The sequence below is a fragment of the Hyla sarda genome, chromosome 4 (assembly GCF_029499605.1).
Source record: "Hyla sarda isolate aHylSar1 chromosome 4, aHylSar1.hap1, whole genome shotgun sequence".
NCBI classification, from domain to species: domain Eukaryota; kingdom Metazoa; phylum Chordata; class Amphibia; order Anura; family Hylidae; genus Hyla; species Hyla sarda.
Genome location: NC_079192.1, coordinates 196,335,254 through 196,361,332, shown reverse-complemented (window position 1 = coordinate 196,361,332; position 26,079 = coordinate 196,335,254). Strand labels below are relative to the sequence as shown.

The 26,079-nt window shown below is 42.6% G+C and overlaps 1 protein-coding gene across 1 annotated transcript in view; it reads right to left on the bottom strand.

Annotated features, from left to right (window-relative positions):
• The window catches only part of PODXL (podocalyxin like), a 78,639-nt gene that overhangs the window by 16,222 nt on the left and 36,338 nt on the right, over positions 1–26,079 (bottom strand). Inside the window, exons 2-4 of the mRNA XM_056573192.1 lie at positions 24,914–25,351; positions 16,320–16,591; positions 4,101–4,166 (exon numbers count right to left, since the gene is read on the bottom strand). Coding sequence (XP_056429167.1) covers positions 4,101–4,166; positions 16,320–16,591; positions 24,914–25,351 — 776 coding nt within the window. The remainder of the gene's footprint in view (positions 1–4,100; positions 4,167–16,319; positions 16,592–24,913; positions 25,352–26,079) is intronic.

The window sequence follows — 26,079 nt, the reverse complement described above, 5'->3', positions numbered from 1 at the left end:
TTTGCTACTCCTACAGCACACCACCTGGCTATGGTAATTACTTTAATATCTTTCACATTTTATTAATACATATATATATATATTGAGAGAGAGAGAGAGAGAGAGAGACTTACTTGGACTACACATGTTGGGAAAGATTTATCAAGAGGAAAAGTTGCTGAGTTGCCCATAACCAACCAATCAGATCGCTTCTTTCATTTTTCAGAGGTGCGTTGTGATTGGTTGCTATGGGCAACTCAGCAACTTTTCCTCTGCACAGGTTTTCATAAATTTCCCCCATTGTTTTTTGCCACTAAGGAAGTCACACTCTGTGACATAACACGTGAGGCCTCTTCCCTCCTAGACTTTGTGCTGACTTTTGTGCAGTTTGACCGGGCTTTCATATTGGTTCCGACTTAAGCATCTAATATACAGTGGTCCCTCAAGTAACAATATTAATCGGTTCCAGGACGACCATTGTATGTTGAAACCATTGTATGTCGAGACCAGAACTCTATGGAAACCTGCTAATTGGTTCTGAAGCCACCAAAATGTCATCCAAAAATAGGAAAAAGTGAGGATTAAAGAAAAAATAAGTAGATAACTAATACAGATAAAGCAAGTTCTTACATATAAAAGTAAGAAAGATCTGCTGGGAGCTGTAAATCACGGTCTATGTCAGTGTTTCCCAAGCAGGGAGCCTCCAGCTGTTGCAAAACTACAACTCCCAGCATGCCCGGACAGCCAGAGGCTGTCCGGGCATGCTGGGAGTTGTAGTTTTGCAACAACTGGAGGCACCCTGGTTGGGAAACAATGGTTTATGTAGAGGACAGGAGCTTCTTCAGGGTCCTATACAGTACACACAGTGGGGGAGATTTATCAAAACCTGTGCAGAGGAAGAGTGGTGCAGTTGCCCATAGCAACCAATCAGATTGCTTCTTTCATTTTCCACAGGCCTCTAAAGAGGCCTGTGGAAAATGAAAGAAGCAATCTGATTGGTTGCTATGGGCAACTGCACCACTCTTCCTCTGCACAGGTTTTGATAAATCTCCCCCAGTGTCCCAAATGGAGCCGCCCTTACTTGGTGTCCAAAAGGAGCAGCTAACCCTGGCACAGGTAAGGAATAGTACAGAACATGTAGTACCTCCCTGTACTGTAGGGGGCACTACCAGACACCAGTCCGTGCATGTGCTTCAGTAATAGAGGTGATTTACCAGTGAATGCCCATTCTCATTGGTCAGTTCCTCCAGTTGTGACAAGTTTCACAGATCTGGACTGTATGTTGAGTAGCATTGTATGTTGAGTCTGGTTTCAAGTTACGATGGTCCAGAAAAGACCACTGTATGTTGAAACTATTGTATGTTGAGGCCATTGTAAGTTGAGGGATCACTGTATGGGATTGTTTCTATCTCTGTAATATAAAGGTTATTTAGCTCTCTTACTACCTGGCACTTTATTAGCAGTGATCAATGTCACTACTTATACCTATGATCTACCTAGTATCTATACTGTGTGCGATGAACTGACTCACTGACTATTATTAGGATATTTATTATATTTACATTTTTGCCCATTCACTATAGCCCTGCAGTTATTGTGGTTTCTAGGAGGGTGTGATATAGCATATACTTACCATATCAATGTGCTGGTGTGTGTGTGTGTGTTTTGTTTATTTTTGTATGCTCTTTTGTATTTGTAATATAGACTTTCATATTTTTTACATGTATACTTGCAGTTGTGCATTTTTTCCATGTCGTCTTTCTCTTTTTACGATGATTAAACTGTGGTTGCAAGAATTTTTAGTATTTTTTTTGGTGATTTTAATTATTTGTTGGTTTATAGAAGTGCTGTTTATATTTACCTAGCCTGGCAAAATATGGGATAAAAAGTCACAAACTGCAGTGCACCACGAAAAAAAAAAGTCCTGGCGCAGCTCTGTCAATGTAAAAATAAAAACTACAGCTTTCAGAATATGGCGACCTAACAAAATATCAAAGGGTGATTTGTTGCAAAAAGTAGTAATACATTAACCTCTTAAGGACTCAGCCAATTTTGGCCTTAAGGACTCAGACAATTAAATTTTTACGTTTTCCTTTTTTCCTCCTCGCCTTCTAAAAATCATAACTCTTTTATATTTTCATCGCCAGACTAGTATGAGGGCTTATTTTTTGCGCGACCAGTTTTCCTTTGTAATGACATAACTCATTATATCATAAAATGTATGGCGCAACCAAAAAACACTATTTTTGTGGGGAAATTAAAAAGAAAAACGCAATTTTGGTAATTTTGGAAGGTTTCATTTTCACGGCGTACAATTTACGGTAAAAATGACGTGTGTTCTTTATTCTGAGGGTCAATACGATTAAAATGATACCCATTATTACATACTTTTCTATTATTGTTGTGCTTAAAAAAATCACAAACTTTTTAACCAAATTAGTACGTTTATAATTCCTTTATTTTAATGACCTCTAACTTTTTTATTTTTCCGTATAAGCGGTGGTATGAGGGCTCATTTTTTGCGCCATGATCTGCACTTTTTTTTGATACCACATTTGCATATAAAAAACTTTTAATACATTTTTTATAATTTATTTTTTTATAAAATGTATTAAAAAAAGTAGCAATTTTGGACTTTTTTTTTACGTTCACGCCGTTCACCGTACGAGATCATTAACATTTTATTTTAATAGTTCGGACATTTACGCACGCGGCAATACCAAATATGTCTATTAAATTTATTTTTTACGCTTTTTGGGGGTAAAATAGGAAAAAACGGACGTCTTACTTTTTTATTGGGGGAGGGGATTTTTCACTTTTTTTTAACTTTTACTTTTAGATTTTTTTTACATTTTTTTTTACACTTGAATAGTCCCCATAGGGGACTATTCATAGCAATACCATGATTGCTAATACTGATCTGTTCTATGTATAGGACATAGAACAGATCAGTGTTATCGGTCATCTTCTGTTCTGGTCTGCTCGATCTCAGACCAGAGCAGAAGACGCGGGGAGCCGGAAGGTGAGGGGACCTCCATGCGGTGTTCTGAATGATCGGATCCCCGCAGCAGCGCTGCGGGCGATCCGATCATTCATTGAAATCGCGCACTGCCGCAGATGCCGGGATCTGTATTGATCCCGGCACCTGAGGGGTTAATGGCGGACGCCCGCGAGATCAGCAGCGGGGATCAGCCGCGCATGACACGGGCATCGCTCCGATGCCCGCGGTTATGCACAGGACATAAATGTACGTCCTGGTGCGTTAAGTACCACCGCACCAGGACGTACATTTACGTCCTGCATCCTTAAGGGGTTAAAAAAATTATAATAATATATATATATATATATATATATATTTGCAATGCCAAAAGAGTTTCCAAAATTTAGTCACTTCTGGGAACGCCTATAAAACAACCTATTAAAAAGAAGGCAAATCCACAACAAGGTGTTCCTTCATTTCTAAAGCCTAGGTTAGAGTCATGTTGCACATTAACGATAGATATGGGATATTTCTAAAAACTGCACAATTGGAGTAAAAAATATTGAATTAGATTTTTCTGGTAATACCTGCTATTAGTCACTGAGGCTGCAGTGGGTACAGAACGTCATCATCAGGGGAAGAAAACAGAGGCTCTGGGGTGGACTTCACTACTAGAGATGAGTGAACTTACAGTTAATTTGATTCGTCGCCAACTTCTCGGCTCGGCAGTTGATGACTTATCCTGCATAAATTAGTTCAGCCTTCAGGTGCTCCGGTGGGCTGGAAAAGGTGGATACAGTCCTAGGAAAGAGTCTCCTAGGACTGTGTCCACCTTTTCCAGCCCACGGGAGCACCTGAAAGCTGAACTAATTTATGCAGGAAAAGTCATCAACTGCCGAACCGAGAAGTTTGTGACGAATCGAATTTACTGTAAATTCGTTTGTCTCTATTCACTACCATCACTTGACCAAGTGAGATGAGAATTGTGTATTTCATTATTTTAAACACATAGCAGACCATTATTTGTTTTTAATTTAAATCAGAGAAACCTTATAATATTTAGAGAATCATTTCATAGAAGTAACGTCTTCAGAAAAACATTAATGAAACACAGAATTCTATGTTTCTGTATAATACTTACACAAATACTTGAGGGATTTATATTAATCTTTACCAAAGATCCTCCAATTTCTGTTGTGCAATTGATCTACAGAAGAAAAAAGGGAAAACCGTCTTACAACTTTTGCACTGAATATTATTTCTTATCATGTAACAGAAAAAGCAGACTCAGAGCATACATGCTATTTTTACATACAGAATAACAAAAAAAAAAAAAGCTCTTTGCCAGTTATCACCATCCATAAACAACTCCACCCCACAGACTTAGGGTCGGAAATAGACTACAACCCCAATGGACATCACTTTGGGGTGAACATACTATTTATTTATACTTTCATACTATTTACAATTATTTATCCTCTTACGGATTGTTTCTGCATTCTTAATGTTTCCTCCTCACCTTTTAGTAGCCTAATAGCCATAACTCTATTATTTTTAAATCCACAGATCCATATGGGGTCTTCTTTTTTTTTTTGCAGGACCAATGTTACTTTGTAATACCCTCAAAGAGGTACTCCAAAGGACAGAAAATGTTTTCAAACCCAATGGTGCCAGAAAGTTAAACAGATTTGTAAATTACTTCTATTTAAAAATCTTAATCCTTCCAGTACTTACCAGCTTCTGTATATTATAGAGGAAGTTGTGTAGTTCTTTCCAGCCTGACCACAGCAATTTAGAAATGTGTAACAGAAATGTGATTTGGAGTACCCCTTTAATTTTTTCATAAAATATTCTGTGTAAGGAAAAGTTGACCAGATCAGATTACTTCTTTAGTTTTTTAAAAGAGCTTTGAAAAATAAAAGAAGCAATCTGATGCTGTTGCTATGGGCAACTGGTCAACTTTTCCTCTGCACAGGGTTTGATAAATCTCCCCTCACTAATTGTATTCTTCAGGTCAGTATGATCCCAATGATATCCGTTTCATGTAGCATTTTTTTCATTTATTCCTTTAAAAAAAGTTTAAGACTTTTTTTTAAATTTTTTTTAAAGCAATGTGCTTATAATTGCTCTATTCTGACCCCTATTACTTTTTTATCTTTCTGTCTATGAGGTTGTATGAGGGCTAATTTGCACCGTGCTCTTTAGTTTTTATTGCTATTATTTCTATTTATGTAGAAATTATAAATATAAAATATTTATGTGAACCAGTCCTCAAAAGCACAGGGGAGAGAAAAAGGAAAAGACTAGTGGAGATGGGATCTAAGAAATGGTCTTTATTACGTAAAAAGGATATATATGACCAATCGCCTAGCAGGGCCCTTGCTAAAGGCGAATGGCATATACTGGGTAAAAAAATAGATATAATAAAAAATACAGAATATAGTAGGATTAAAATGAAATAAATATGATGGGTAAGTAGCACCAAAGAAAATTCATTAATTAAATATCTGCTGCATATATCAGGAGAAAACGTTCTCAGTCCATATAATTCATAGGGATATTTCAATGAAAAATCCACAAGAAATGTCCAGAATGAAAAGTCACAATTAGTTTGGGTGTATCCGGAGTAACGGTATATGGTAGTGAATGTAGCGACAATAGCTACAATAGGAAATTCATGGACAAGTAATGCAGACAATGTGGCAAACACTGTCAGCGATGAAGATGTCAAGTTTCGGTGCACAGCACCACTCACCCTCCTTTGGAGTCCTCAGGTCCGGGCTGGCACGGCTGAGTCCGGCACTCTGGATATCAATGCCCGCCTGGGTGGTATGTTGGGTGAGTGGCTGAAGTAACGGTATATGGTAGTGAGTGTAGCGACAATAGCTACAATAGGAAATTCATGGACCGGTAATGCAGACAATGTGGCAGACTCTGTCTTAAAAAATATTTTATCAAACAACCCATAACTAACCCTACCACTCCCACCACCATCTATACCCGCACTAATTGCACTTTAAAATCCAAGTTCTACCCAAAACAAGAAGCAGGTCCAGATATCCTCACTTTCTAAAAAGCTGTAGAGACGGACATCAAAAGATTAAACCTAAAATCCTATTCAAAAAACAATATCTCTTTTAAAGAAAAAAGAGCTATTTTAGAATTACAAAACAACAACAACATCACGATCCGCCCGGCAGATAAAGGGGGCGGTATCGTGATATTGGATACAGAAAAATATACAAATGAATGCATAAGACAATTATCAGATACCAAAACATATACCAAATTGAAGTCAGACCCCACAACTGAATTTAGTAAAGAATTGAAAACGTTATGCGATAATGCACTACAATCTGACATAATCTCATCAAAAGAAAATGATTTTATTCTAGGGACACAAGAAAGACTACCTGTCTTTTACTGTCTCCCCAAAATCCACAAAGACTCCACCAACCCCCCTGGCCGCCCCATTGTATCAGGGATAAATTCATTAACATCCAACTTGTCCCAACTCATTGACCGTTTGCTTCAGCCTATCGTCCAAACTACAGAATACTATCTTAAAGACACTACTCAAGCCATACAGATATTAGAAAACATCAAATGGGAACCTGAATACACTCTAGTCTCTTTGGATGTGAGCTCCCTGTATACGATTATCAAACACACTGATGGCCTAAAAGCAGTCCAACATTTTTTAACTAAAGATGACATTTTACCAGAACAGATAGATTTTATCCTTCAAGCCATTAATTTCATTTTAACCCACAATTATTTTTATTTTGAAAACTAATTTTAGCTACAGGCCACCGGCACCGCCATGGGTACGAGATTCGCGCCCAGTTACGCAAACATGTTTATGGCAGCCTGGGAGGAACGATATATTACTCCCAGAATCGGCGCGGATCTCGTACTATGGCGGTGCTACATTGATGACATTGTTTTTATTTGGAAAGGCCCTAAATGTTTGTTGGAAGATTTTATCCAAGAAATTAACATTAACAATTTGAACCTAAATTTTACCCCCATATAAGCACAGGCACTTTAGAATTCCTTGATCTTTTAATCACTATAGATATACCTAAATTAACCTGCAGTACGTACCATAAGCCTGTAGCCAAAAATAGTTTTATTCTTTTTAATAGTTGCCACCTACCCAGGTGGCTTTTAAACGTTCCAATGGGCCAGTACCGCAGGATTAAAAGAAACTGCACTTCACAGACTAAATTCGAAGAAGAAGCACAAACCCTTACTTACAAATTCTTGGAGAAAAACTATCCAAAAAACATTTTAGACAAATCTTTTAACCAAATTCGTATTTTAGACAGATCATCAATTTTTATTCCTAAAGAAAGAGATCCACTATCACAAACCGATGATCCAAAAATAATTTTACCATTTAACAAAGATTATAAAAAAATTGAGAGGATCATCAAAAACAACTGGCATTTTTTAATGAAGGATAAAATCATCGGTCAAAATATCCCCTTACACCCACCTATAGTTTACACCAAAGCCCCAAATTTGGGCATCCAAGTCGCCCCCACTGTCAGACAACCAACCAATCCCAAAACATCATCCACATGGCTACAAACTAAAGGATTCCACAGATGTGGAACTTGCTCAACTTGTAAAATCACCAACTTTCCCAAAAAAATCACTGAAATAACTTCTACATCCAACAACTATACACACAAAATATCTGAATGTCTTACCTGCCACAGCAAGGGAGTAATTTACCTAATCCAGTGTACATGCGGAAAACAATACATAGGCCGCACAAAGAGACAATTAAAAATACGCATTTCAGAACACATCTACAATATAAAAAAAGGGTTAAAAACACATCCATTATCCCTCCACTTCATTGAACATCATAATCAAAATCCATCAGATCTCTTTTTTCTAGCCATTCAAAATGTTGGCGAGGTGGTGACTACATTATGAAGATGTCCAAAGCAGAATCAAGAAAGATTTTTGATTTTGACACCATAATTCCAAGAGGATTGAACGCAGAGCTTGAAGTCTTTGGGTTCCTTTGATCTTATCTTGTGGCGTGGCTCTCCCTCACGACCTGTCACTGGCTGGCCGTTTATCGACCTAGTGACGGCCCTTGGGGGTGAGCCTCCCCAAGACTATCCACAGAACATGTCTATGGACCTCTCCTTTGAAGTGCCCTCCTCCTGCTTTTTTACATTTTTATATTTTTTTATATCATATTCATCCATTTTCATATTTTTTATTAATTAATTTCTATCTTTTATCAATTAATTTTTATATACATTTTTACAAAATTTCATCAATTAATCCATTCCCACTGTGGCTTAACTTTATATAATTTTAATTTCTATACACACCATAAACTACATATGTACCATTTACATCATTATCAATACATTATCATATCTTGCATTGCAGTTGTTCACTTTTTTATCAACATTTTTTTTCCACACACCTTTTAAGAATTTTACTATCCATATTTTTTCTCATGATTTCCACTATAATCTTGATCTATAGTGCATCTCTACACATACCCAATGACCATTATTTTATTCTTTCTTTTTTTTTTTTTCTCCTGTCTCACACTCATATATCTAATTCACCATCTTTATCCCTATGTTTTCTTTTCTTTCTTCTCTTTCCTATTCCCATTTTCTATCTGGATCCATTACCCATTTTACAACATACCTGAAACTTCCAGTCTCCACTTTTTCCTTTTTTCCAATTAGTATTACATCATCACTGTATGGAGACTATATAAAACCAGCATTTCCACCCTTTATCCACACCTATAGCTACTGAAGAAAAGGCCCGCGGCCTTGAAACGCGTCTAGCCCATTATCTGCACCTTATCCATAAGTGTATATCACTTCAAATAGACTGTATCTGCCATATTCCAATTGCAACAGCTGGATGCCCGCGATTCCGGGACCACTGCTGCACGCGCGCTGTTAGCACCTTATTCATACGTGCAATCCGCACCACCTGTTACCTGCATCCACTCACAGCCCCGGTCGGCAGAGTTACTCCTGGACATCATCCTCCCCAAGGCCGGACGCCTCCCGTGCCAGCCCAGGACACTCGGACCCCCGGAGATTCAGCCATTCACCCAGCATACCACCCAGGCGGGCATTGATATCCAGAGTGCCGGACTCAGCCGTGCCAGCCCGGACCTGAGGACTCCAAAGGAGGGTGAGTGGTGCTGTGCACCGAGACTTGACATCTTCATCGCTGACAGTGTTTGCCACATTGTCTGCATTACTTGTCCATGAATTTCCTATTGTAGCTATTGTCGCTACACTCACTACCATATACCGTTACTCCGGACACACCCAAACTAATTGTGACTTTTCATTCTGGACATTTCTTGTGGATTTTTCATTGAAATATCCCTATGAATTATATGGACTGAGAACGTTTTCTCCTGATATATGCAGCAGATATTTAATTAATGAATTTTCTTTGGTGCTACTTACCCATCATATTTATTTCATTTTAATCCTACTATATTCTGTATTTTTTATTATATCTATTTTTTTACCCAGTATATGCCATTCGCCTTTAGCAAGGGCCCTGCTAGGCGATTGGTCATATATATCCTTTTTATGTAATAAAGACCATTTCTTGGATCCCATCTCCACTAGTCTTTTCCTTTTTCTCTCCCCTGTGCTTTTGAGGACTGGTTCACATAAATATTTTATATTTATAATTTCTACATATTACATTAGGCCTTTTGGGTGAAGGCAACACCTTTAACCTCAAGCACATTATTTCTTTTATCCTAAGTGAGCTACACATATTTTACATTTCTTATTTCTATTTAGATTGGACCTTTTTAATGCTTAATAGCTTTTTAATGTTTTTCTCATACACTACTTAACCCCTTAAGGTCGCAGGATTTTTCCGTTTTTGCATTTTCATTTTTTCCTCATCACCTTCTAAAAATCATAACGCTTTGAATTTTGCATATAAAATTCCATATGATGGCTTATTTCTTGCACCACCAATTCTACTTTGCAGTGACATTAGTCATTTCACCCAAAAATCCACGGCGAAATGGAAAAAAAATTCATTGTGCGACAAAATTGAAGAAAAAAATGTCATTTTGTAAATTTGGGGGCTTCCATTTTTACGCAGTTCATTTTTTGGTAAAAAATAACACCTTATCTTTATTTTGTAGGTCCATATGGTTAAAATGATACCCTACTTATATAGGTTGGATATTGTCATACTTGGGAAAAAAATCATAACTACATGCAGGAAAATTTATATGTTAAAAATTCTCCTCTTCTAACCCCTATAACTTTTTTATTTTTCTGCGTACGGGCTGGTATGAGGGCTCATTTTTTGTGCCGTGTTCTGAAGTTTTTATTGGTACCATTGTATTGATTTGACTTTTTGATAACTTTTTATTCATTTTTTCATGATATAAAGAGGGACCAAAAATACACTATTTTGGACTTTGGAATTTTTTTGCGCGCACGCCATTGACCGTGCGATTTAATGAATGATATATTTTTATAGTTCGGACATTTCCGCACACGGCGATACCACATATGTTTATTTTTATTTACACAGTTTTTTTTTTTATGGGAAAAGGGGGGTGATTCAAACTTTTATTAGGGAAGGGGTTAAATGACCTTTGTTAACTTTTTTTTCCACTTTTTTTTGCAGTGTTATAGCTCCCATAGGGACCTATAACACTGCACACACTGATCTCCTTTGCTGATCCCTGCAAAGCCATAGCTTTGCACGGATCAGTGAGATAGGGGCTTGATTGCTCAAGCCTGTAGCTCAGGCTTGGAGCAATCAATCGACGATAGGACGCCGTGGAGACAGGTAAGAAGAACTCCACCTGCGTCCCAGCTGATCGGAACATCGCGATTTTATCGCGATGTCCCGATCAGCCTGACTGAGCTGCCGGGAAGCGTTTACTTTCACTTTCCGATGCGGTGGTCAACTTTGATCGCCGAGTCTGAAGGGTTAACAGCGCGCGGCACAACGATTGATGCCGTGCGCTGTTAGCCCAAGGTCCCCGCTATGATAAGCAGCTGGGACCGACCCGGTGTGATGCGGGGTCACGGCGTGACCCTGTTTTAAACACCGGGACCGGGCGTAGGGCGTACAGGTATGCCCTACGTCCTTAAGGAGTTAAAATCTGACATTTTTTATTTAGTATTTTTTTTCCCATTTGATGCCGTTCATCATGCGAGATTACATTTAATAGTTTGAATAATTCCACATGTGACCATGCCAAATATGTTTATTTATTTGCATTTTTTTCATGGAAAAATGGGTTCTTTTATCAGGGGAATTTTGATATATTTAAAAACATGTTTCAACTTATTTATTCTATACTTAAAAAAAAAAAATTCTAGCAGACTTGTACGCTATGGAGTGAGTAGAGATAAGCAAATCGAATCTGACGAATGCAAATTTGTTACGAATTTCATGAAAAATTTGATTGCCAACTAATGCGAATATCGCTGCGATTCTATCGCGTGAATGGCTTCATTAAACTCTAGCTAGTGCGGTCCAGGCTCCAGGGCATCTAAAATGGCATATGCACATGGGAGGACATGGGATAAGGAATCCTGGGAAGGCAGGAACAAGGGTAGGTGGGATGACCCTGAATCATATGCAGGATGCAGCCTATCAGCAGCCAGTCACCCCTGTCATGTCACAGCTTTATATAATCGGCAGCCATTCACTTCATCCTTACACTGCAGAAAAATAGGACAGACAGCGTTGTGTGTTGCACATACAAGCTTTTTCCAGCAGTGTTTCACCTCCTAGTCAAGTCAGCGTTCTTGTGGACAAAGAGCAGTGTGTTTTTCACAGAAAATAATTGTTAATGCAGCGATTAACCTCCTGGTCACTTTCTACCGCATTGCATTACAGATGGGGAAGAGAGCTGTGTGTTGCCTCATACGTTTGAACAAGCTGGCTCAGCTGGAGAAACATTAGGAGAGGAGGGAGGAATACATTTTTAGCGCAACTCTGTGTCTTTGTTCCACAACAAATGGTCTGCTGGTTATATTGGTCTGTAGACGGTATAATACATACCCAGCAGTCCATTCCTAATAATCTTTGGGAGAGAGTGCAATTTTGGGTTTTGTATACAGAGACTGTGTGCTGTAGCACTGTTGTGTACTGCTGGTGTTGTACTCAAATACTTTTTTTAAGCGTACTGTAGCGCATTTTTCTGCCCTCATAAGTGCATACCTCATCCTACATCTAAGTGGTGTACCATTTTGTATCTGTTAAACTCTCAAGGACCTAGATATTGTGAAAGGACAGCCAAAAGTAATCACTGGCTGGTGTTGTACTCAAATACTTTTTTAAAGAGGTATTCCAGGATTTTTTTTTATTTAACTATGCTACAGGGTCTGTAAAGTTAGTGTAGTTCATAATATAGTGTCTGTACCTGTGTGTGACGGTTTTCTCACAATTCTTCTGTGATTTTCACCCTAATATTTATTTTTAACAGCATACAAAATGACTGTTGTCTCAGATTTTTCCCAGGTTGCAATGTGGCCGAGACCTGACCTCACTAGTCAGCTAATGACAGGGAGCCTGTCTGCTTCAATGGGTGGAGCGATCGCTTGGTGGGAGGGAGATCAATCTGCAACTAATGCAACAGCTGTAGGCACCCTGATTGAAAACCACAGGTCTTTTGAATGGATGCAGCTCACTTATGTTTCAATGGGTGGGGTGGCTGATGTGTGGGAGAGAGGAAAATGGAATTATGGGATTTGTAGTCAAAAAAAGAAAACTGAAACAGGAAATACCAGTTCACAAAAAGCTAGCCACAGTATTATGGTAATCTCACAACATAGCCCTCATAAGTGCATACCACATACCTACATCTAAGTAGTGTACTATTTTGTACCTTTTAATCTGTCAAGGACCTAGATACTGTGAAAGGACAGCCAAAAGTACACAGCTGCTGCTGTTCTAGACAAGTACTGTTAAGCTTAGTGGAGCACATTCTACTGCCCTCATAAGTGCATACCACATATGTACATTTAAGTGTTGTACCATTTTGTTCCTGATAAAGTCTTAAGGGCCTAGTTACTGTAAAAGGCCAGCCAAAAGTACACACCTGCTGCTGTTCTAGACAAATACTGTTCTAAGCGTAGTGAAGCGTATTGTATTCCCCTCATGTATGCACTAAGTATATCAGGCAGAGAAGTGCCAGGACGTGCACAGAGGAGTGGCAGAGGCCTAAATTCATCAGGCGCAGGCAGAGGTCACAGCAGAGTAGGAGCGTGTGGCAGCAGGAGTCACAGCGAGAGGTCTGAGTTCCCGGCGTCAGCTAGCAGTCCTGTCTCGACCAGCAACCCAGGTTCACTCGGTCAGCCACTTCATCCCAAGTGACATCCGACACCCCCAGTCAACAGTCGGTGGGTTCATCAGACTCAACCCTCAGTTGGCATGGCCCTCATGCTTCCGCCACCCCCAGGCTGTGTCATTCAGCCACTATATGGTCTCCTCATGCTTCCACCACCTGCAGGCAGTGCCATTCAGCCACTATATGTTCTCATGCTGCCGCCAACTCCAGGCTGTGCCATTCAGCCACTATATTTTCTACTAATTCTGCTGCAACCTCCACGCTGTGTCATTCAGCCACTATATGTTGTACTCATGCTGTCGCCAACTCCAGGCTGTGCCATTCAGCCACTATATGTTCTGGTCATGTTGCTGCCAACTCCAGGCTGTGCCATTAAGACACTATATGGTCTCCTCATGCTTCCGCCACCTCCAGGCTGTGTCATTCAGCCACTATATGGTCTCCTCATGCTTCCGCCACCTCCAGGCTGTGTCATTCAGCCACTATATGGCCTCCTCTTGCTGCTGCCAATTTCCAGGCTGTGTCATTCTGCCAGATTTTGGTCTCCTAATGCTGCTGCCACCTCTAGGCTGTGTCATTCAGCCACTATATGGTTTACTCATGCTGTTGGGCCAGGAACATTACCTAAAAAATGCTATGGTAGCACTAGCAAACATAAATCTTCAATTCAATTTAAATTTGAAAATTCATCTTTTAATCTTAGGGATTGTGAAGCCCTTTTGTCTCCTCATGCTGCTGCAAGCTCCAGGCTGTGTCATTCAGCCACTATATGGTTTACTGATGCTGCTGGGCCTGGGACATTACCTAAAACATTTTATGGTAGCACTAGCAACCATAAATCTTCAATTTAAATTCGAAAATTCATCTTGTAATCTTAGGGATTGTGAAGCCCTATTGTCTCCTCATGCTGCCGAGAGCTCCAGGCTGTGTCATTCAGCCAATATATGGTTTACTGATGGTGTACCTAAAAAAAATTTTATGGTAACACTAGCTACCATAAATCTTCAATTTAAATTTTAAAATTCATTTTTTAATCTTAGGGATTGTGAGGCCCTATGGTCTCCCCATACTGAGTCAACTCCAGGCTGTGTGATTCAGCCACTATATGGTCTTCTCTTGCTGCCACCAATTCCAAACTGTGTTATTCTGCCAGAATATGGTCTCCTCATGCTGCTGCCACCTCTAGGCTCTGTCATTGTGCCGCCATGTGACTCCTTGTTAGATTGGATTTTGTGGTCATACAGTATTAGTTCAAAGTAAACACTGGGACATTAAACTTGGGAATCTAATATAAATCTTAAATTTAAAAAAATCGATGTAATCTTTTCAAGACTGAGGCCCTATGGCCGTCGACGTCATATTACCTGTGGAATTATCACAAGAATCCAATAAAACAGCTTGGAGAGATAACAATGAACCATAACTGATTAAATGTAACATTCACACTTTCACAGTCAGGGGGGCACTGAGAGACAAGGGCTGGAACAGGTGGTATCTCGTCTGGCGGAAGACTGCCAGCTCGATGCTCACCAGAATGGATAATCAAAAAATTAAAATAAATTAAAATTAAATTAAAAATTACATAAAAAATCTGCCACATTCAGACGCTCTGTGGCAGTGATTCTAACAGAGATGCCTGTAATGTGCATGTCATACTGAATAACAGTATAATTTCACTAACACAGCACACTCCCTAAGTGTTTTAGGACAAGGCAAAGTGTTCTACACCCCTATTGAGCCTCTCTGTAGGCCAGAAATAGAGGTTTTTAATAGTGATTCACCGTGAATGAATTTGGTCCGAATCTAACTTTTAGTTTCACAAAGAGTAACCTTTATTTGCTAAAACTGTAATATAACTTTAAAGATCTGTGCAGTTGATAGCGATTTATATGGCCCATATCTTGCAGTTTAGTTAGTTGTTTAAATTTTTACTCATTTAATTAGATAAAAATGTACCATAATAAGTTGTATGGCTCTTTTTACTTATTAATGAATTGGCCATATTACATATCTATGCAGGGATCTTCTCCCTTTGGCTGTGCTTCTGCTCCTGTCACTGCCTATCTGGCTCTGCCCTTGGGATGTGCGGATGTGAATTCTTCCTGCCTCTTAAAAGGCTAGCCCCCTCTCCAATCACCAGCAGACAGTTCCTCTTAGCTCATGCTGCCTAAAAAATAAGATTACTTAGTGTTCCAGTAAAGGTTTTTCTTTGCCGGTGTGTTCATTAGAGTGCCTAACCATGGCTTTCCTTACTGACCCCGTCTTTCCTTTCTACCTCCTATTGTTCTGAATCTCCTGTGTATGACCTTGGTCTGTTTTTTTATGAAATAGTGCTGTTTACCCTGACCTATAGGCCTGTCTTCTGAGCACGCACATACACTACCTTCTTAACACCTCTGTTAGTATCCAGACTCTTTTCTGCCCATTCCCCTTGTGCCTTAAACTGGTGTCACCTTGCCTGCCTTGCAAGCTGCTACCTACATCAGGACCACTCCCAGAGGTAGTGTTTGGGTAGTCCCCAGCAGCAAGGACCATACCTCATAGGAGATTACAAAAGGTAAAGACAAAGTGGCACACAGCCAAACTGGTTAGGTGGCACAGATGGTTACCCATTTCCTGTACAATAGCCATTAAACTTCACAAATATAAATGCAATCTGCCCCCATAGCTGAACGATAATAAAGAAGGAATCACTTTTAAAGTAGATAACTTGGTATCATTATTAGTAGATGAGATTGAATTAGGTTAAGCTGGAGAGAAAAAAATCTAAAAATCCATCACATTTAAACATCAATGCAGTTAGTTTAAATGCATAAAAATAACTTTAAAACCATAATGCAGTCCTGGCAGACACTGCTGTATCTATCAAGACCATCGCTTATGTTTCATCATTCAGAGTCAATGCACTGAAATAGCTGCTGTAAACATGCACCTGATATATATTTACATCTTTTTTTTTTATATATGAGAGCATATAATTTTCACAACTTAGACAGTATTTACCTCAATTTTCTCTAAATTCTTTTGTATAGGGTTTACAAGTGCTGTTGTCATTGGTATAGTTTCTTTTGGCAAGCTTGTGGTGGAATCTATGATTGCAGCTTTAGCAGTTGTCACTGGAGATGGTGATACAGTTGATGTTGACGCCACAGTGCCACTGTCGATTGTTACATTTTTTCCTGTGCTTGGCTCTGATGTTCTTGAGTAGGTAGGTGATGTCGCAGTAAGCTGTGTTGTAAATTGTTCTACATTTTCTGTGATGTCTGGTGGTATCACTGAGGGATGGCATAAAAGAAATATACTGTAGCTTCTTTCTGTTGATTTACTAATATTCAACATGTATCATTATTAAATATGAAGAAACATAATTGTATCAGGTGATTCTATGTACCTTCTTAAAGGGGTACTCCACTGGAAAACATTTTTTTTTAAATCAACTAATGCCAGAAAGTTAAACAGATTTGTAAATTTCTACTATAAAAAAATCTTAATTCTTCCAGTATTTATCAGCTGCTGTTATGATCAACAGGAAGTTCTTTTTGGATTTCCTTTCTGCCTGACCACAGTGCTCTCTGCTGACACCTTTGTCCATTTTAGGAACTGTTCAGAGCAGGAGAGGTTTTCTATAGGGATTTGCTCCTAATCCGGACAGTTGCTAAAATGGACAGAGGTATCAGCAGAGAGCTGTCACAGCGAGCGCTCCGGTCTCCACCTCCGGACCGGAGCGCCCGCTGCCTGTGTCCTCCGTGCTGGGGTCCCGGCGTCTCCCGGTCAAACACACTGACCGGGAGCACGGGTCTCACTGTGGCAGGGACGCGGCTAGCGTGGCGGCTGGTACCCGCTCACGCACCGCGTCCCCGTTCATCTCACCTGCTCCTTGCTCCTGGGTCCCGGCGTGCACGGCCCCGTTCTCTAGGGCGCGCGCACGTCGGCTTCAGTAAATTTAAAGGGCCAGTGCAACGTTAATTGGTGCGCTGGTTCCACACCTCCCATTGTGATTTCCCAATAAAAGGCACCTGCCCCTTCCTTCCCCTGCCGGATCTTTGTGCCTTGTGCCTCTGAGAAAGCGTTCCCTACAGTGATTATTGCCTTGCTAGTTGCCGTACCCATTGCTACCGTATACTCGCCTGTAAACCCTTGCTGCCTTCCCTGACCTCTGCTACGTCCGACTACGCTCTTGCCTGCTCCCTGTGTACCTGTCAGGATTCGAACCCGTGACCAGCCACATCCCAGGCAGTAGCCCTGCTTACTAGGCTACCGTCTTCTCTGGACATTTCTTCCTGAAACCTATTATGTAACCTTAGTCTTGCCAAGTCTTGCTCATCACCCTTGATTCCCCACACCTGGTACTTCCCTATATAAGTCCAGCCCCTTGCACTCTAGCTTGCTGATTATTGAGCTCCTGAGCCTTGATCAAGCTTCTCCTCATCTGCTGCTCTTGCTACTACTGAAGTCCACTGCTGACCAGGAATTGCCTACCGACTACTCTTCTGCTTTGTCCCTACTTACTGAACTGCTACCACCGTTGCCATCTGGATTGTCTGACCACGCTTATTGCTGCCTGCCCTGACCCACCGCCTGCCTACTGACTACGCCTCTGCCAGACTTCCTGCACTTACTACCTGCCTGCGGTCCTTGCCACTGGGCTCCACTCCTACCTCCAGCCAGCGGTCCTCTAACTCAGGTGAGCCCGTAGGATTGTTACAGAATAATCAGCCACACTATGGAGTCCGCAATGGCCACTCTGCGTAAGCAGGTCTCCGAACTTCAAGAATTTGGCACTACATTTCAGGAGAAATTTGCCCAGCTCCAAGGCGTAGTCCAAAGCCAACAGAGGGAGATTATTGAACTACAGAGGCAACTCCTGGACGTCCGCGGCGCGTCCGCAGACACCCGCATGCCACTCCCATCAAGATTCAGCGGCGACAGATGCCAGTATCGGGGGTTTCTAAACCAATGCCGCATCTTTTTTCAAATGCACCCGGCCCCCTTCACCACCGAGAAAAAGAAGGTGCTATTTGTGGTCAATCTCCTGACGGATGAAGCATTAGCATGGGCATCACCATACGTTGAGACTAACAGTCACCTCCTGGACAACCTTAACAACTTCATCACCGCCATGAGTCAAGTCTTCGATGACCCCAACCGCTGTGCGACAGCCGAGGCGCGACTACATGGTCTGCGACAAGGGAGACGCTCCGTCGCCGAATACACCGCCGAGTTTCGCCGTTGGGTCACGGACACCACCTGGAACCCAGCAGCACAGAGAAGCCAATTCCGGCGAGGCCTGTCCGAATTTATAAAGGACGAACTCGCCAGAGTTGAGGCCCCGGACGATCTGGATGACTTCATTCAGTTATGCATCCGGATAGATCAAAGACTCTCCGAGAGGAAAAAAGAAAGACTCTGGTCCTCGGACCACAGACCCACTTACTCCTTCTCTTCCACCACCCAGCGCGACCCCCAGTCAATAACTGAACCTATGCAGGTCGACGCTCTACGTAGGTCTCTATCCACAGCTGAGAAGGAGAGAAGGCTGGCCGAAAACCTCTGCCTCTACTGTGGGGAGCCAGGTCATTTTGCCATCAAATGTCCTCATAAGATCCGAAAGACTATTGCCGTCACGGAGCTAAAGGAGCGATTACAGACTCCAACTCCGCCTGCAGCCCCGAAAATAACAACACGGCGGCTCATGGATCCCACTTCATCGTCCCCATCCTCATCGACATTGAGGGGCGACAACTTTCCTGTTCAGCGATGTTAGACTCCGGGGCGGGAGGCAACTTCATGGATTTAACCTTCGCCCGCGAAAAAAAACATTCCACTGACAATCAAGGCAGCCCCCGTTGACCTGGAAACCGTTGACGGATCCCCACTCTCCTCGGGGCCGGCCACTCACGAGACCACTGAACTACAACTCCTCATAGAACCAGATCACTGTGAAAAGATCCACTTCTCTCTGATCGCCTCCCCGAAGTTCCCAGTGATCTTGGGCATCCCATGGTTGGCCACCCACAACCCCTCGGTGGACTGGGAAACCCGCTGCATACGATTCCCGTCCGAGTTCTGCTCGCTAAATTGCTCCCACAAACCCGTCCTTCCACCCGAAGACACCAACATCTCAAAACTATCGGTCAAGGATCTGCTACCCCCTCAATACCGCGAGTTCCAGGATGTCTGCGAAAAGAAAAACGCAGACAAGCTGCCACCACACCGACCCTACGACTGCCCTATAGAACTGTTGCCCGGGGCCGAAATACCCTTTTGCAGTATCTACTCCCTCTCAGAGCCTGAACTCAAGGCTCTGAAAGAGTACCTGGACGAGGACCTGAGGAAGGGGTTCATCCGGCCCTCCACCTCCCCTGCGGGAGCCCCCTTTTTCTTCGTAGAGAAAAAAGACTCCTCCCTGCGTCCCTGCATAGACTACAGAAAGCTTAACGACATAACCATAAAAAATCGGTACCCGCTCCCACTGATTTCAGAACTCCTTGAGAGACTCCGGGCAGCGAAGATCTTCACTAAACTCGACCTTCGAGGGGCCTACAACCTTGTCCGAATCCGCCCTGGGGACGAATGGAAGACAGCTTTCCGGACACGCTATGGTCATTTCGAGTACCTGGTCATGCCTTTCGGACTCTGCAATGCTCCCGCCACATTCCAGCACTTCATTAACGACGTCCTCAGGGACATGCTGGATCTGTTTGTAGTCGTTTACCTGGACGACATCTTGATCTTCTCTGAAGACCTCGAGCAGCACCGCGAACACGTCTGCAGGGTACTGCAGAGACTCCGACAGAACTCTCTCTACATCAAGCTAGAGAAATGCGAGTTTGAGCGAACCACCACTCAGTTCCTCGGATACATCATCTCCCCAGAGGGCATAAGTATGGACCCTGGGAAGGTCCAAGCTGTAATGAACTGGCCCGTTCCGAAAAACGAGAAGGAGATACAAAGATTCATTGGCTTCGCCAACTTCTATCGGAAGTTTATCCGGAACTTCTCCAAGGTCATAGCACCAATCACCCAACTCACCAAGAAGGCAGTCCCCTTCTCCTGGACACCCGAGGCCCAGGAGGCCTTCACCAAGCTGAAACTCCTCTTCACTTCTGCCCCAATCTTAATCCACCCGAACCCCGAGCTCCCATTTACAGTCGAAGTGGATGCATCAGACTCTGCGGTGGGGGCAGTTTTGTCACAACGGACAGGGGAGAGAATGCTATTACACCCATGTGCATTTTTCTCCCGCCAGATGTCCCCCTCCGAGAAGAACTATGACATTGGGAACAAAGAACTATTGGCGATCAAGGATGCCTTCTCCGAGTGGAGACACCTGCTGGAGGGAGCCACCAACCCCATAATCGTACTAACTGACCACAAGAACCTCGAGTTCATCCGCAGCGCTAAGAGACTCTCGGCCAGACAGGCCAGATGGAGCCTATTCTTTTCCCGCTTCAACTTTCTCATCACCTATCGTACCGGATCAAAAAACGGCAAGGCTGACGCCCTCTCCAGAATTTTTTCCGAGCCCTCACAGAGTAACAAGGGCCAAGATAACATCTTACCCGAGAGAAGGGTCGTAGGGGCCACCTATTCTAAAGAACTCCTGGGCACAATCAAAGAAGGATATGAAAATGACCCCTTCCTCGCCCACCCCACAGGGAATATCAGCCTTACGTTTAAGAACGGCCATTGGTTTCATCAGGACCTACAACTATATGTACCAGAAATCGCACGGCTCGAAGTGCTCAAACTCAACCATGACTCCAAGCTGGCCGGCCATTTTGGCACAAGAAAGACCCAGGAGGGTAACCCTCCCACCCAATTAGGTATTGTAGTCTTCCCCTGTGGATCCTGGAGTCGAGGATCTTTGCGACCACGTATTCTTCTTCACCCTGTACCCTCACGGGTGGTGGAGGGGGCGAGTGGCGGCCTGTGAAGGTGTTCTCCACGTATGGCTTGAGGAGTGAGCAATGGAAGACAGGGTGCACCCTAATGGAGTCCGGAAGGTCAATCCGGAACGTGACCTCGTTGATTTGTGCGGTGATCCGGAAAGGACCCATGTATCTTTGGGCCAACTTTTTGGAGGGGACCTTCAATCTGAGGTTCCTGGTGGACAGCCACACCTTGTCTCTCACATGGAAGCCCGGGGTGGGTTTGCGACGTCTGTCTGCTCCCTGTTTAAAACGCCTCTGGGCGAGCTGGAGGTTGTCTATAATGTTCTTTTGTGCCTCCTGTAGGGTTGTTACGCGTTCGGCCACTGCTGGGAGGGTGGAGGCGACGGGCAGGTGGGGAATGAATACCGGGTGCGAGCCTGTGTTAGCAAAGAAGGGGCTGTGCTTGGTTGAGCTGTGCTCAGCATTGTTGTAGGCGAACTCGGCCGTGGGGAGATGGTCAAGCCAGTCATCCTGCAGGTGGGAGCTGAAACAGCGTAGGTACTGCTCTAGGGTCTGATTAGTTCTCTCAGTCTGCCCGTTTGACTGAGGGTGGAAAGCGGAGGACAGGTTTACTTTAATCCCGAGTGCCAGGCAGAAGTTCTTCCAGAACTTTGAGGCAAATTGTACGCCTCGGTCAGAGACCACTTCGTCCGGGATCCCATGCAGCCTGAAGACCTCTCTGAGAATTAGATCGGCCGTCTGTTTGGCGGTGGGTATGCCTTTGTAGGGAATGAAATGGGCCATCTTGGTGAGACGGTCGACCACGACCAGGATGGTGTTCATCCCTTTTGAAGGAGGAAGGTCTACCACAAAGTCCATGGAGATCGAGCCCAAGGGGCGGGAGGGAATAGGGAGGGGTTGTAACAGACCCACGGGAGAGGAACGAGGAGTCTTATTGCGGGCACAGACCGCGCATGAGGAGATGTACCTCTTGATGTCCTCCTTGTATGTTGGTAACCAGAAGGAGCGGGAGAGAAGCTCCTGAGGATAACTCCTGGGAGCCAGAAGAAAATATCCACGCCCCCAGACTGGTAAAAGAGTTCCACCAACGGCACCCCGGTAAGCCTGCCCCTGCGGTGCCCGGAGGTCACCTTGGAAGTGGGGGAGTACTGTCAGGATTCGAACCCGTGACCAGCCACATCCCAGGCAGTAGCGCTGCTTACTAGGCTACCGTCTTCTCTGGACATTCCTTCCTGAAACCTATTATGTAACCTTAGTCTTGCCAAGTCTTGCTCATCACCCTTGATTCCCCACATCTGGTACTTCCCTATATAAGTCCAGCCCCTTGCACTCTAGCTTGCTGATTATTGAGCTCCTGAGCCTTGATCAAGCTTCTCCTCATCTGCTGCTCTTGCTACTACTGAAGTCCACTGCTGACCAGGAATTGCCTACCGACTACTCTTCTGCTTTGTCCCTACTTACTGAACTGCTACCACCGTTGCCATCTGGATTGTCTGACCACGCTTATTGCTGCCTGCCCTGACCCACCGCCTGCCTACTGACTACGCCTCTGCCAGACTTCCTGCACTTACTACCTGCCTGCGGTCCTTGCCACTGGGCTCCACTCCTACCTCCAGCCAGCGGTCCTCTAACTCAGGTGAGCCCGTAGGATTGTTACAGTACCACGCCATATCAGCCACCAGAGAGGTCGAGTTGCTACTGGAGGATACGACCTGGTGGTTACCGCCGCAGCAAGTCCATCCCGCCTTGCGGTGGGCTCTGGTGAAAACCAGTAACCACTTAGAACCGGTCCTCTGGTACAACCCGCGTCATCACCTCTCTGGTTCAGAGGATCCAATACCAGTCCTGGCGGTACGTGACAAGAGCACTGTGGTCAGGCACAAAGAAAATTCTAAAAGAAAAGAATTTCCTCTGTAGTTGACAGCAGCTGATAAGTACTGGAAGGATTAAGAATTTTTAATAGAAGTAATTTACAAATCTGTTTAATTTTCTGGCACCAGTTGATTTAAAAAACAATAAATGTTTTCCAGGGGAGTACCCCTTTAAGACGATGGTTATATATATGGTATGATTTTTCTTGATTAATTTTTTTTTAAATAGTCTGACATTTCGATTCTATAGAGCAACACTATCATTGCTGGAACACCACGTGTCAAAGCAGTTGTCAAGCAACTTTTATGTAGAAAAAAACCAAAACCCTTAAAGGGAATGTGTCACCATTTTATTTGTTTAATAAATACAATTATTCTATCAAGATAAAGCATTTAATTTATTTATTTAGTTCTAGGATAATGTCGTTTTAATGTTATTTATTAATAAAATGTGTACTGGGGCTGCCATTTCTGTACCATCTTTGTGGTGCGTCACTTCAAAACACCTACACAGTTGCTTTATGGCAGGCACAGGGCATAAGAAAGTTAGTACTGAGAGTGTCTCATAGAAAAGCTTGGGTTGCTTACTGCACATGTGCATAGCACAGGCTAGGTGAAATGAAAGGGGGAGCTAGCACCATTGTCTTGAAGTCCCTGAGGAGCAGTGACTTATGTCTGTTCTTTATCACTCTTCAGAAACCAACAAAATGGTTACAGAAGAATTGAAAAAACTACAAAAACCCCTCCTCCTCTCCTTTGGACATAGACATAGGAAGAAGGTAGACGGGCAAGGTCTAATTTGCAGCAGCCAGACAAGTTGCTTGCTTTCACCAGATTCCTTATGTTAGCTTCCTCTGCTGGTCAACAGTGGGAGATATGACAAGTTATTATATTCTTTTTTCATATTTTGTGACCTATTTGTGACAAGTACATTTTTTAACCTCTAAAAAAAGAAAATCACATTTGGTGACACATTTCCGTTAAGTTACTTAAAGTGGCTGGCCAATTTTTCACTTTTTCTATTAATCATGTAGTACATTTAATTATAGATCACTTACTGTGTTACTAAACTGTTGCCCCTTCTGCTTTGCTCCCTCAATCTCCTATAGAGGAGCATGTGACCATAAAATGTCACTCCACTGTGCCTGCGCTTGTTCCTTGCACACAGTGCATTCCTATGGATGAGGTTGGGAGACGTTATGGTCACATGCTCCTTTGTACGATGCCATGTTATGAGAGAGCCGTCCAGCCGGAACAGCAAGATGGAGTTTTTGACGACTCCTCATTTTGCATAATTGGGCAATGCTGTTAAACTTCACAGGCAGTAAGTTATACTTAAATGGGTTTTACCATGAAGATAACTAGGTATACATTGATGAATTATGTATCATTATACCTATTTCTAATATACAAGAATTTCTGAGAATGGAATGTTTGAGATGTGTACATATCGGCTTTTACAAAACTTGCTCAATCAATTTTGCCCGAAAGAAAACCCCCTTTAAGAAGTGGCCAACCTCTTGTCTAATGCCGTCTTATCAATCATGAACTTATTGTTCAAACTTAATTGGGGAGATTTATAAAAACCTGTCCAGAGGATAAGTTGACTAGTTGCCCAGAGCAACCAATCAGATTGCTTCTTTCATTTTAAAAAGGCCTCTGAAAAATAAAAAAAGAAACCTGGTTGGTTGCTATGGGCAACTGCACTGCTCTTCCTCTACACAGGTTTTAATAAATCCCCTCCCAAAATTATTTTATGTATTCCATCCAAGTATTTTCTTAGATTTTTATAACCACCTGATTATCAATAGTTTATTAATACATGGCTTACCTACTACAGTACTGCTTTTGAGGACTGATGTTGAAGCTTTTGGAAGGTCTGTTGGTTGTGGAGTATTATCACTAGAACTTGTTACATTTGGAATATTGCCATTTAAAGGTCCAAGGCTGGGTCCACTACTTGTTGCTGCCACAGATTTAGTTTCAGTCCTGACAATTGTTGGCTGTATGTCAGTTTGTGAAGCTTTGCTTTCTGTGGTTAGTAACTTATTAGTTACTGCAGTCACTGAGGGTGATTGCGTTGTAGGAGGTTTGGTAGTTGCAGGAGTAGTAGCTGCAGAAGTGGGCATTGTTGGACTGGGTTGGCCAACAGTATGTTCAACTGTGGGTACAGCTGATGCCGCTTGTGTTGTAACTGAACTTGCAGATGTAGTAGTCATAATAGCAGTAGTTGGTGGTGGTATGGTAGTCGTTACAGTTGTTCCACATACTGGAAAAGAAAATCAACATGAGTTTTAAAATTAAGATGCACCTACTGACCTGAATAAAGAAAACTTTTTTTGTCTGGAGCTAGTTGAAAGCAAGCAGAAAACCCTCTTTAGATTCACAGGGCTTCTGACAACCTGCATGTTGACTCTCCAAACAGAATAATACCTATACATGCAAAGATGGTGATAATTGTAGGAAAAAAAGATAGTAGGTAGGTTCATTGATGTTTTTTCAAAGTCACATTAAGTTAGCTTTTTTTTTATATAATGCTTTATTAAAATTAAAACATTAGTTACATGAAAAAACTGTCAGGACTCCCCTTAAAGGGGTTCACCGGCCCAAGACCTCTTATCCCCTATCCGAAGGATAGGGGATAAGATGTCTGATCACGGTGGTCCCGCCGCTGGGGATCCCCGCAATCTAGCATGCAACACCCACCTGTAAGCACTGCAGGAAGCGCTGGAGGCTCTCATTGTTATGCCTCCCCACCACGGGGATGGAGTATCGTGATGTCACGACTCCGCCCCCTCAATGCAAGTCCTTTGGATTGGGGATAAGATGTCTTGGGGCAGGAGTACCCCTTTAAATAATTCAAGACCCTCAGGAAATGATAAGAAAACAACAGTCATTGTCTAAACAACAACTACATTGATCAATATAGAATAAATAAGCAACTCTTCTTATATGTCTTGCAACTTCTTGTTGCAACTTTAAGTTGTTTATATAAGT